Raw genomic sequence first — 14206 nt, 5'->3', positions numbered from 1 at the left:
AATGTTTGATGTATTTCAATAATAGAAGCATTTACGAAGGTTATTAGCTTTATGTAACCGATTTCAATAAAGTTATGATTTTATATTATTATTTTATTAGTTTAAATAGTTGATAGAAAATATTGATGTGAAACGTATTCAGGATCATGGTTTTCCAGTGATATTTGTTCAGAGTTATAGATTTTATAATCAAATTATTTCTTTTTTTTTAATTTATTTCGTGCCATTATTTTTATTTCATTATTATTATATGTTTGTTTTGTGGTGCAACAAACCAGCATTAGATTATAAAAAAGATATTTGCATTAATATAGTTGTTGGATTAGATTCGAACATTTTATTTTTTACTTTTTTTATTATTTTTGTGTTTTATTTCTTTATTATTACTATTATAGTTATTTCTTTTATTTTATTACTTTAAAGACATTGAATTCAGCCAATTAAATCAAACAATAGGTAAATAAATTATTTATATAAAATAAATAAGTAAAGTAACGTGAGAATAAAAATTCTCATAATGATTTTTGCATTATTTTTTAGATTCATATATTCATGTATTTGTGAATTATTTATTTTTTAGTATTATTGTATTAATATTAGAAGATAGATGTAATTCAATTTTGTATCAATATTTTAACCTCTTATTTCATAGAAGTAAATTACATTTTAAATTTATTTTACAATAAATGAATAAATAATACATGTTTGCATTAACTTATAACATTAGCATATAGCTTCTCTACCGTCATATGTTATAAATTGGTAAAGTCTATGTGTACCTACGTTTATGAGGTTTTAGAAAATAGTAATTTATCAAATGTTATTAAAATTTAATTATCTTAATAATCAATCAAAACATATTCTCTATAATTACTATTTTACTAATCAATCAATTTAAATAGAATTTATTTTATTAACACAATAATTTATAATGCTAATGTGTAGCGACTCTACCTTTATACATTATAAATTGTTAAAACCTATGTGTACCAACGTTACCTTAGATTTTATACAATTTAAATTTATCAAACTAAGTTTAAATCTTATTATTAAATAATTTTATTTTTTAATAATTTAAATATATTTACTCTATTCATTAAATAAAAATTAATTTCATATTTAAAATTTTTTAAGTCATATTTCTAATTCTAAAAAAAATTAATAACTAAATATTTTCTTACTTATTTATACAAATTTTTATAATATTGATGTATAATTTACATTACTTTCGATTATCCAACAAATTATATGAGATTTATGTATAATTTACGTTATCTTAAATTTTCTTTCAATATTAATCATAATTAAAATTTAAATTCAAATTTAAATACTTCATTTACAAATAAAATATTTTAACGATTTATAATATAGTCGTGTGATCTTCTTTCACCATATGTATTATTTTTCGTTAGAGTACATGTATAACCGCGTTATCTTGTATCCTAAACATTATAATTTTGCAAAAATAATTTTAATTGTAAAATAAAATTTCTTTTACTAAACTTAATTTTAATTAACTAACTTCATAATTTTTAGATAGAACTACGTAGTTTTGAGTTTCCTATTGCACCCGGGGATACGTAGGAGCGGGAACCGAACCTGTCAAGTCAAAATAATTTTTTTAAGGTATCCATTCACATTTTAATAAATAATTTGTCTTCTTTTAAAATAACTAATAATAATAATAATTATTATTGTTAAGGGGTTAAATAAATATTTTTCAAAATTAAAATAAATTTGCACAATTAATTAAGGTAATTGTTTTTTAAACGAACGTTGTAGGGTGCTAATACCTTCCTTACACGTAAATGACTCATGAACTCATTTTTAGTTTCAAAGATTATATTATTTTTTTGAAAAATTTTTCAAGGTTTTCTTAAAAATAAACTTTGATGGCAACTCCTCTTATATATGTGAAAACGTTTTTTGCTGTACCGTTGCGATCGCCTGATTGCGACAATGAGAATGATATGAAATAGTAATATGGATGAATATGAAGTGATGAAATAAACTAGTGTAAATAGTTACAGAGAAATAAATACTGACTATAGAGTCTGGAGACGATGTGGAAATCTGAGAGAAACATAGGGTGTTGAGTGATATTAGCGTATGTGTACATACTCTTTCTGAGAGCGAATGCATCACATGACCTCACACTCGTTTCTTGACTATGTCGTTGCTAAGGGATCAATTATTGCATACGTTATATCTATGTACATGGATTAACTAACAACTATTTACCTATCTGTGTAAGACCTCAAGAAGTGCTAAAGACATAATATACATGTGATCACAATGCACTGATAATGCGTAATTAAAAGAGAGAAATGTAAAAACTTATGATGAAATCTATGTATATGTGATTATGTGAGAATCATTGAAATACTGTTTTGTGATTGACATTATTAAATTTTCTTTTATTCTATAATTATAATTATGTTGTAATGTTAGTCATTGAGATTAAGTTATGTTTAATGATAAAATAGATGTTCATTCTTACTAAATATTTCAAGGAACAAGGATGATGACACCCCAAAGGCGGATTAGATTGGTAAACTATCTCATACTTTGTAGAATGAATTATGTATTTAAATAATATCAACGTCTTTATTATTTTAATTTTAGTATAGATTTGGGGAAGAGTCAGATCATGTATGGACTATAGAAGTAAATATAGTTTATGATGTCCTTTTTTATTTTTTTGTAAATAAACGTATCCATCATATCCTTAGTCTTTATATATACTAAGGGACTGTTAAGCCTTCGAGAGTTATAAATAATGTCTATACCTTCTACAATCACAACTAGTTTAAGAGACCTATCTGACATACTTTTGAACAGATAACAAGTGTTGAGGTTGTGGCAGATTCTGGAAACCTCAAAGAGGATGAGGACCTAACACCAAAAGAACTAGCCGAGATATATACTTTAATGATTATGTTAAGGTAGTTTATATCTAGAATGAAAAGAAAAAGAGTATATGCTTAAACTAGATAAGAGCATGTAATTTATAATTTGTAAGATTGGTATATAATTAAGTCACAAACATGAAACTATAGCTAAATTTTGTAATTTTGTAATGCTTTTCAATCACTCTCATGAGATTCAAACTTTAGGACTAGTTAAAATATTCAAGAAATGTGGAGTGATGTATGTGCCAAATTATTTTATGAATGAGTGAATGTAAATTATATTATCTTCTTTTGAGATTTAATTTTTAAATTAATATTTTATTTGAAATTTTATTTTTTAATTAGGAATTTTAATTTGGAATCATCTTACATAATTATTTTAGTAATTTGAGTCTTAGATTTTTTTAAAAAAATTTGTTATATTTTTATTTTGGGTCTCTTTCGTGTTGGAGTTTTATTTAGCCTATATATAGACGATTTTTTGTAAACATTAGCCAACCTTTTTATGACTAATAAATTATTATTCAATATATTTAAAAAGTATTTAAGTTAAGTCAAGAAATATTCACTCTAAGGGTACTTTAGGTTTATTTAGGACAATATTTTGCCATATCTATATCTGAGTATACAATTTTATATCATTGGTCCCATTTTCATATTGGGCTTAACAAGTGTAGTTTAAATAATTTCCTTACAACTTAGTTCTTCTCCTTAAAGATGTGTTGAGGTAAGGTTTACATATAATTAAGCTTATACATTATATTCCTTGTAGATATCTTTTTATTGGCATGAATTTATATTACTTTTCATATTTTTTTGAGTCTTTGTGTTAAGCAATTCATTATGCGACTATGTCCTTTTTCTTAAAGATTGATCACTTATTTTGATTGACACTAATGATAAGTTCATATTTTGATATATTTTATGACTTATATTTATATACTTAAACTCTATTTTATATATATTTACACTAATTATATTATTAATTATTGCAATTTAGCTAGAAGTTGTTATTAGTGCATTATGGAGATATTTTGGATAAAAATTAGATATTTTTAGTCTTTGGCAGTGTTTTGTGAAGTTGAATTTAAATTTTGAATTTAAAATTTAAACTTAGATATGAAGATTTGGAACGATTCTGATTGTGGATAAAACCGATTTGAAAAAATAGAGCTTAACTGAGTAGAAACTCAAACCACAGCCTATATAAAGAGGTCTTATACTCCACACTCGATACACTTCTACTTCTCTACACACCTTCTCCCCTTCTTAGTTATAACCAAACTCATCTTTGAGAGTCATTGGAGACCATTGGTTAGGACAACAAGCTTCTCCTTGGAGTCTAAGCAAGTGATTAAGCGCCCCTTCGGAGAACGAGAACTCTCTTCATCTTTTACCTTTTTGAGTTTCTTTTGTTTGAGTTTTCTTTTGTGATTATGAGTTTACTTATCATGTTCTTTGTAGTTTATTTTATTATGAGTAACTAAACTCATAACTAAGGCTATGGTATATCTTACTACAAACTTTATGTAATTTTTACTTTAATGTTGGTATTGATTTTCTTTAATGTTTGATTTTTATTCTATTGGATTATATTATATATGTTAAGATTTGATCACCCTTAGCATTCTATAGTTAGTTGTATTGTAGGCAATCGTACCAAGTGTAATTAACAAAATTATAGGAAAAAAATGAGACAAGGGGCTATGTTAATTACACTTCATTCCTTTCTTTCAGCCATTATTAAATTAACAAACTCATAGAATCTTCATACTTTCTCAATCAATTACCTTGCATGATCATTGGGGTGTTTGTTCAGAGAAAAGAATATTGACATTGCATAATCATTGGGTGTTAATAGAACTAATTATGAGTGGTTGACAAATATTTGGATACCAATATTAAGATTAAATTAATTAAAATATAAAAAAGTGTAGTAGGTAAACCCATAAGTCCTAGTGTAGTAGGTAAACCCATAAGTCTTAAACTCATCTAATTTGATCTCTCTCATACATTGTATTACTATTTTTTTAATTTATTGTTAACATTAAGTTCTGTTTTTTATCCGTTACAATCCCGTTACATTTAAACAATCAAATTAAGTTATTTTTGGTACTTGAAAATAATATCTGTGGAACGATAACTTAAAAACTCTTAATTCAAAAATCTTTTATTACTTTTTGATAGATACACTTGCCTACGAATAACTAATTAATGAAATAATTATATTTTTATTTTTTTCTATCCTCAAAGCAACAACCTTTTTGAATGATTGTATTGTTTCAAATTGACAACTTAGGTAAGCCCAATATGAGGTTTGAGTTAGACCTAGTTGTAAGGTTAGCAACTATTTAAAATAAGTTTACATAATTCACATGATATCGTAATGAAGTTTTAGATTGAAAAATAAGACAAAAGGGTTAAATATGTTTTCAAATATAATTTTTTAATTTTCAAAATATTGATAAACTTTTCAAATAAGGATTTTTGGAAACACAATCGTATCATTGTAGAGAAAGAAAAAGAGACATCATACAATCTATACTTAGTTCACCTTAAATACCAAGACTAAGTCTAGTTCTTGATCTAATATTAAGAGTTTTATTAATCCTTACATGAACTTAAGAATTTATGAAATTGAGTATTTTTTTCCCCTTCAAGCTTAATTAAACCCAAGTATTCTAATGTCTCTTTAGGCAATACCACTCTTTGGTATTGATGTCTCCCGAGTATTCTAATATGTCTCTTTAATCAATACCATTCTTCGGTATTATTTTGGACATCTTCAAAATTTTATAAACATTAAAAGGTAAGAAATATTTTAGATACTTTAAATAATTGACACTAACTTAATTATATAATTCCTTGATAATATGTTTAAGTTAGATACATCCTTCTATTTGTTAGAATTTAATAGAAAAAATTTGGTGCTTGACGTAAGGTAAGAGAAGAAATGTGCCATTCTCTTTTTTAAATTAATATAACTTTATTCTTCTTGATAATGGTTCTATTTTTATAGTTATCACTTGCTTGATCCAATACTTTCTTGATCTTGATATTTTTAAAGTGTTTACATGTAATATTCTCGTTAAAATAGTTTATTATATTGTCAATTTCTTAGATATATTATCTTACATATGATATTTAAAATATTTTTATTTTAGAATGGTCAGTTCTTTTATCAATTTCTTAAGTAAATCATCTTATAAATGATATAAAATACCTTTTGAAATAGTTAAATAAAGTAATATACTGTATATATAAATTTTAACAATCAAAATTTAAATAAAACTTTCCATTTTTAACATGTAATATCAGTATCTTAATCAAAGAGAAAGTTTTTTTTTTTTTTTTCTAAAACCTTGAATCTTATAAGGGTAGTTAAGGGATACCATAGTTCAACAATGGTAACATGGTCCCAACCCTATAATTAGTATGGTAAATTAAGTGTATATCCATTTCTTTTGTAAAAGCATGATTCAAAGTTGAAGGGATGAGAGAATACAATTTTTATTTTTAATAATAAATATTATTTAATTTTTTAATTTTTTTAGAAATAAAATAATAGATTTATTATACGTATAAACTGAATGTATTTTTCTTATGAAAATGTTAAACTTAATTGAGTTGAAAATTAATAATAATAATTTTTTTATTAAAAAAAGTATTTGAGAACAAAAAACATGTGATAAATGTTTTTTTATAAAGTGTTACTTTTTTTTAAATGTTTAAACTTAGTGCTAAGAATTGAAATTAATAAAATTAATTTTTTATTTACTTACAAATATCATAAAAAATTATTAACTTAAAAATAGAATGTTTATCTTTTTCTTTTTTTTTAAAAGATCATCTCTCAAGAATAATTTAACTTAAAATATTAAAGTTCCTCCTATATGTGCCCCACTCAAGCAACTACAAGAGAAGTTTCAATGTCAAAACCAGTGGGGATTCCACAACACCTCAAATCGTGGCATGACCAGAAAAAACAATATGAAAAAATGGGTAGGAGGAATTGAGATTATAATTTAAAAGTGAAGCAGAGTTAATGAATTATATGAAGAGATACGTTTAGGCTTTAAAATCTAATGGCTGAGGAAACTTGCAAAGAAGTTCATATCTTAAATAGTAGCCAACCTGTAAAGCAATGGTGTCCCACAGAAAGAAAAGACTCTCTCTTCTTGATGTCTTTACAAAAGAAAATGATCTAACGGTACATGCATATGTAGATTGCTCAAGAGAGGATCCCAACCCAACTTTTGAAGCAATAACATCCACAATTCCACATGCCATTATGATGGACCTGTGGTGCACATCAAGTCAAATGTGTGCTATACTTTCTTGCATCCTCCACGAGCGAAATTAAAATTAAAAATAAAAATAAATCTAACCATTTTTGGTTGCATTTATTATTTTTATCGTAAATGTTGACTTTTTGAATTGGTGGATTTATACATATGAAATCTATGCAATGACCATGCATTGGTACCAGCTCATGCACCACTCAAAGTGGAATTCAAAGGCTTGTTATGGTGCGTTAGATTAATAATGTATTTAATTAAATTTACATAGCTGAGAAGTTTATGGCTAGGGTTGGCTTACTAATATTAAAAACTACTGGTGGACCAGAAAGAATGATGAACGAAGATAATTTAACCCCAGTTAGAAACATAAAGGAAACAACTAAGCACGAGAGATCTGTTTTCTTATTTTATTTTTTTTCAAAAGCATTGGAAAACAGAAAAAAAAAAAAAGGAATTTCGTTTCTTTGATGTTATTTTCTTCGGTATATGAATATCCCATTTTACTCGATTTGGCCTTTTTAATATGACAATGACATATTATATTATAAAATGAACATTGTTAACGAGTGTCTTAAAGACAATCGTTAAAAAATAATAAATAATAAATGTTTACTAAAAAATAATACTGAAAAAATACATGAAAATGGGTACATTTTTCTGTTTTTTTAATGAAGTATTTTTATTTTTACCTTCTTAATCAGTATCTAAGAGTATTAGTTAGCATTTTCCTTATAAAATTTAAGAGATAAAACTAATTATAATAAGATCTATTATTATTTATGTGTAATCTAATCCACTTTTTTATTTTTTTTTTACAATATAACTTTGATATATTTGTAAATTAACAAGAAGTTTCAAATTCACTTATATAATCCTTCAGCTGAAACCGGAAGCGCGTAAGCCCTTAATTTTTGGGTTGGAAATGAAAGAGAAAGACACAAAAGATTGAATTACATGTATATCTAACTGTACTACGTTGGGAAGTTAACCTGAGCTGAGGTTAGTTGGAGGTTAAGGTTGAGTTTTCAGTCATAGTGTTATTATTATTATTATTATTATTTGGGTATCCCAGGTCGACGAGTGAGTAACGCCGTAATAACAAGGTTGTTGACTACCCTCACTCGTTGTTTGTTTCTTTTTTTCCTTTTAAGCTTTGAAAAAAAATTATGCTTTTCCGTGATAGGAGTTAGTCAGTTAGGAGAGATATCAGCTTTGTTGTTTATCCATCTAACTATATCCATTCAATTTAATGAATGACTTGTAATATTACGCAGGGAAGTTATATTTTGTTTTCTTGTAATATTGTTGTTATTTTATAAAATCAATGTATAATTAATATTTTTATAATTTTTTCTTTAATGATTAAATTTATTTGATAGAGAAGATAGTAACCGATAAATGTTAATTAATATAGATAAATGATATAATAAATGAGATACCAATTATTTTCTCAATATTTGTACAAATTTAAAAATAAATAAAAATTTACTATAATTAGTTATTTGAAATTGATCTTAAATTTTGAAATAAATATTTTTAAAAAAAAGTAATATATATGAAGCACATTTAGGATTGGGTGTGAATTTGAGTTAAAGGCTGGGTGAGGAGTGAGAAGAGATATCATCAGCAATTACATGAAACACAGGAACAAATTTTTTTTAACAAAAAGTAAATTGCACCTTCCTCCACTTGGAAATTTAAAGCTCACAATAACAATGTATAAATGAGTACATTACAAATAGTACAGCGTCCTCTTCCAACCTCTGGTCGTGTAAGTTACTTTATATTAAAAAATTGTGATACAACATCTAAAAAGAAAAAACAAGAGTTTAATGGGTCGTAAGGTTGTTGTCTCTCTTATGTGCTAATCTTATTAACATCGTCAATTTGTATTTAACTATTTTCATACTTTCCTTGTAAGTAATAGGAAATCAATACCATGTGCTATGCCCATGCTCTTGTAGTGTGTGTAATCTATCAGCACGTTATAGGCACAAATAGGGTATTCATTGATCTGATAGATTGCCCTTCGTATTAATTCTACATATACTTAAGGCTTAAGATTTGAAGTTATACAAGTAAGTTTAGAAAGCAAAGTGTTTAATAAATGAATTTTTTTAAATGAGCAAATGTGTAAACGAAAAATATTTAATAATTTAAATTTTATATTTGACATCTTTAGTCTCTTTAGAAGAATGAAGGTGGATGGAGAGAAACGCTTGATGAGGTTTACGCGTAAAGCAGCAAGGTGAAATTGGAATTGATGGAGATGATAATAATGGCTAACGGTTGCAATTACTCCTTTTACACTTTGTCAATAAGCAAAGTCTGAGGATCCACAGGAATTTGGATCCTTCTAAGACAATTATCCACTGTTATATAGGACTACTTGGAGTAATAAACCAATTCTTTATTATTACAAAATATCAATCACTTTTTCTTTTTTCTTTTTATAATAAAATTACGTTTTAATTTAGGTGAGTTAGTATATAAGTTCTTATCGGAGAAAAAATAATATTCTTTTTAAAATAAAAATCTTACAAATTTATATAAATTAAACTTATCTCTCGTTTCACAAATTTTAATAATTTTATTCTTTAATAATATATAAATAAATTATAATTACTTAGCTTTTCAGCCTAGTTCCCTACTAAATAATTCAAATATTTTTTAAACAACTGTGTATATATATATATTTTATATATATTATTAAAATTAATTAGACGAGTAATCATTATAATTTTAAGAAAATTGAGAAAATATTAAGAAAATAACATTAAAACATAACCTAAGATAATACTAATTTTAAAAATATTTAATTTTAAAATCTTACACAAATTTGAAATAATGAAACAAAAGCAACAATAAAAAAATGATAAATGTCTTATCATGAAAGGGGAAAAAAAAATGGAAGTTGCTTTAATTGCACCAATATTATCTTTGTACCTCACAAAAATGACAAAATGGCGTTAATATAACAGCGCTGGAATCCTTCCCAAAGATCCCACTTTCATTTCCGTTCTTCTCTTTCTCTTTTTTCCTTTTCCCTTCTTCGCCTTCAACTTGAACACAACCAACGACGCCGTTTTGGTGGAAAACTCAAAGCGGCTCAAGATGGTGGTGAAGATGATGAAGTGGAGGCCGTGGCCTCCTCTGGTGTCGAAGAAGTACGAGGTGAAGCTTGTTGTCAGAACTCTCACTCTCCACGGCTGCGATCTGGTGCGGCAGAGTGAAGGCAAAGGGTTTGCGCTCGAGATTAGGTGGAAGGGTCCCAAACTCACCCTTAGCTCCCTTCGTCGCAACGCCGTCGCCAGAAACTTCACCGGAGAAGCACAACCTGACCAAAACGATGTCGTTTTCTGGGACGAGGAGTTTCACACATCTTGCACCCTCTCTGCTTACAAGGACAATGCATTTCACCCTTGGGAGATCGCTTTATCTCTCTTCACCGTCTCTCTCTCTCTCTCTGTCTCTCTCTCTCACACACACACACACATCTTTTCAATTTCTGAAAAATTATATTTTTAGTTTGGGTTAGAAAAATGTTTTAATTTGGGAATTTTTTGACTTCCCATATTTTGTGTTTTATTGGCTATTTTTAAAAAATGTTCTGTGGGTAAATTGGATTTTTTTAAAAATGTTGTTATTGATTCTGGGAAATGGATTTGAATTGGTTTGTTCTCTATTGCAGGGGTTAAATGAAAGGTCAAAGACCAAGGTTTCTGTAATTGGAACTGCATCTTTGAATCTAGCTGAATTTGCATCTGCGGTTGATAAAAAGGATTTTGATTTGAACGTTCCGCTCACTGTTTCTGGTTCTGTTGACTCTTGTCCTTCACTCAGTGTATGTGTGTTCATCCACAACTTTTTACTCACTGTGTTATTATGTTATAGGCTGGTTCAATTGATACTATAGTAGTTATGCTTTGATTCAACATTGAGTCTTCATATTTGTTGTTTTTGTATTTATAGTGATAGTTTTTCTTTGTATGTAGATATCAATTAGCTTAGTGGAGCTAAGAGCGGTTCATGAGAGCACAGAGTTAGTTCACAAATCAATAGTGCCTTTGCCTTCACCCGTTGGAGAAACTACCTTGGTAGAGAAAGATGAGCTTTCGACGATTAAAGCGGGTCTGAGAAAAGTGAAGATTTTGACAGAGTTTGTGTCTGCTAGGAAAGCAAAGAAAGCGTGTCGTGAGGAAGAGGGAAGTGAAGGGAATTTCTCTGCTAGGAGTGAGGATGGTGAATACAATTACCCTTTTGACTCTGACTCGCTTGATGATTTCGAGGACGGTGATTCAGATGAGGTGAAGGAGGATTCCAGTGTGAGGAAGTCATTCAGTTATGGAAAACTGGCATATGCAAATGCTGGGGGATCATTTTATTCTAGCATGAGGGTGACTGGTGAAGATGAAGACTGGGTTTACTACAGCAAGCACAAGTCAGATGTTGGGGGTTCGCAGATAGAGGATTCAAGTGTTTCATCCTCTGAGCCTTATGTATTGCAGAGTTCGAGGCGCAGCATATTGCCTTGGAGGAAGAGGAAGTTGAGTTTCAGATCTCCTAAGTCTAAAGGAGAGCCACTGTTGAAGAAGGCTTACGGAGAGGATGGCGGCGATGACATTGATTATGATCGTCGACAGCTTAGCTCAGATGAATCCCTTTCACCCGGGGTAAGGATTTACTCTTTCCTTTTCATTGATTTCATTGATCTACATGTTTATGGCATAAAAGAACATGATAATAGATTGCTGGTGTCCTGAAAATTGATTTCTTTGGACTTTGTGATTACTGATTAGTACCTATTGACTAGTAATCTGGCATATGTGATAAGCCATTTTAATGAGGAATTAGTGACAGTAACTTCTGAACCTCTCTGCAACTTTTGTTGCATGTGAAAAACTACTGTTAATTAGTTTTTATCAGTACTGATGTTTCACGCTGTTTGCTGGTCACAGAAGACTGAGGACGATTCAGGTGCTAATCGATCGTCAGTATCTGAATTTGGGGATGACAATTTTGCTGTTGGGAGCTGGGAGCAGAAAGAAGTAATGAGTCGTGATGGCCACATGAAACTTCAGACACAGATGTTCTTTGCCACAATTGATCAGCGCAGTGAACGTGCAGCAGGCGAGAGCGCATGTACAGCTCTTGTTGCAGTAATTGCTGATTGGTTCCAAAACAATCACGATCTTATGCCAATAAAATCTCAGTTTGACAGTCTTATACGAGAAGGCTCGTTAGAATGGAGGAACTTATGTGAAAACCAGACATATAGGGAGCGATTCCCTGACAAGCATTTCGATCTTGAAACTGTCATTCAAGCCAAAATACGACCCCTCTCTGTGGTTCCTGGGAAGTCATTTATTGGTTTTTTTCATCCAGAAGGAATGGATGAGGGAAGATTCGATTTTCTGCATGGGGCCATGTCTTTCGATAACATCTGGGATGAGATTAGTCATGCTGGCCAGGAGTGCACTAATAATGGTGAGCCCCAGATTTATATTATTAGTTGGAATGATCATTTCTTCATCCTCAAAGTTGAAGCTGATGCTTACTGCATCATTGACACTTTGGGAGAGAGGCTTTATGAAGGATGCAATCAGGCATATATCTTGAAATTTGACAGCAACACAGTAATATACAAAATGCAAGATGTTACTCAGCCGTCAGGTGAAAAAGCAACCAGTGACCAGCAAACTGTTGCAGAAGTATTAGAGCAGAATGACGGGCAGATCCAGCAAATAATTGGCAAAGAGGTGGATTCTGTTGCAGAGACAGACGAACAGTTGAAGAGTCAGAAGGAGGAGGAGGTTGTTTGCAGAGGGAAGGAAGCTTGCAAAGAATATATTAAAAGCTTCTTGGCAGCAATTCCTATTAGAGAATTGCAAGCAGATGTCAAGAAAGGTTTAATATCATCAACTCAAACCCCGTTTCATCATAGACTACAAATTGAGTTTCACTACACTCAGTTGTTGCAGTCTTATTCTGTACCTCCAGTGGCTGAAGCATCCATGACTGTGCCAGAGACTCTTGCTCTTGCAGTAACTGAGGCTTCCACATAGTTGTTGTACTGTAAATTAAAGAAAATGCGGTTTCTCTAACTAGTCTTACTACCTCAGAGTGTTTTCTGATTTGAAGTGAAATTAACAAAAGGCTCCCCTTGTTTTGCCAAATCTTTCTAGTGAGGGGTATCCTGTAAATGTCTCTGTAATTTGCTTTTCATGTGAGCTTAAACTTTTGGCACCTAACATGTAGTTTGCAAAAGACTTGTGAATTGGCTTTATAACATTTGCACTATGATTCCAAGATTCTATTTATTTATTATTTACTGATAGCAGAGGTATGAACAATTGGGTATGGTCTTCGGAGTTACACAGGAAAATTAGATATTGGTTTTCCGTTCCTCGTTTTGTTCTGTCAGTATATCTATAACAATTTAGTTTTGCTTGAAAAAATGCATTTCATTGTAGTTTCGATTTCCAGTCATTAAAAATAAATTTAATTTTAACGTATTGTCAAACATTTGACAATGACAATGATTATTAACGAGTGATTAGCTTGTGGTACATAATTTTTCAAAAATAATATTTTTGGGTTCGAATCTTATAGAGAAAAATCTTTCATTGGAAAAGCTAGGATTAACAATACCATGGGGTGTTCTCAGTTTCGGCAGAATTGTCTACCGTGGATATTTGCGATTTAGAAAGAAAATGTTTGACGAAGAGAACTGGTTAAAAAAAAAATTCATTCTCACATTGGATATTTTAGTTAAAAAAAGTGTCTATAACTTTTACTGGTCGAATTGAAATGTCTTTAAACCCATTTTCTTCACTATGTGAAGGATTATTTTTTGTCCTTAGTTTTGGTGATAGAACACTAAACAAGTAACGTAAAACAGTCTCTTGGGTTAGTGGCACTTATTGTAGCATCAAGTCAAACAAAGCAGAATAGATAATACAAATTATATCAATTATAATCAATGCTCCATTT

At 29.2% G+C, this 14206-nt stretch overlaps 1 protein-coding gene across 2 annotated transcripts; it reads left to right on the top strand.

The window, feature by feature from the left end:
- The first annotated feature begins 10162 nt into the window (after window positions 1-10162).
- Window positions 10163-13664, top strand: LOC113872459. Of its 2 annotated transcripts, XM_027510026.1 has the most exons (5): window positions 10209-10663; window positions 10905-11057; window positions 11209-11886; window positions 12172-12870; window positions 12991-13502. In XM_027510026.1, the coding sequence occupies exons 1-5, from the start codon at window positions 10328-10330 to the stop codon at window positions 13276-13278; spliced, it is 2154 nt and encodes a 717-aa protein (XP_027365827.1). In that variant the 5' UTR covers window positions 10209-10327; the 3' UTR covers window positions 13279-13502. The 2 variants fall into 2 exon arrangements, with proteins under 2 accessions (XP_027365826.1, XP_027365827.1); XM_027510025.1 differs by having other exon boundaries at window positions 10163-10663; window positions 12172-13664.
- Window positions 13665-14206: the final 542 nt, after the last annotated feature.

This window comes from Abrus precatorius, unplaced genomic scaffold (genome assembly GCF_003935025.1).
Source record: "Abrus precatorius isolate BTA unplaced genomic scaffold, Abrus_2018 Scaffold7, whole genome shotgun sequence".
Lineage (NCBI taxonomy): Eukaryota > Viridiplantae > Streptophyta > Magnoliopsida > Fabales > Fabaceae > Abrus > Abrus precatorius.
Note: the sequence above shows the minus strand (reverse complement) of the source record. Positions and strands in the feature narration are given on the sequence as shown.

What these genes read in the sequence shown, in the direction of transcription:
- LOC113872459 (XM_027510025.1), top strand. Translation starts at nt 10,328, where the DNA reads ATGGTGGTGAAGATGATGAAGTGGAGGCCGTGGCCTCCTCTGGTGTCG. An exon ending in TCGCTTTATCTCTCTTCACC is followed by an intron (nt 10,664 to 10,904) that starts GTCTCTCTCTCT and finishes TCTCTATTGCAG; the next exon opens with GGGTTAAATGAAAGGTCAAA. An exon ending in ATGAATCCCTTTCACCCGGG is followed by an intron (nt 11,887 to 12,171) that starts GTAAGGATTTAC and finishes TGCTGGTCACAG; the next exon opens with AAGACTGAGGACGATTCAGG.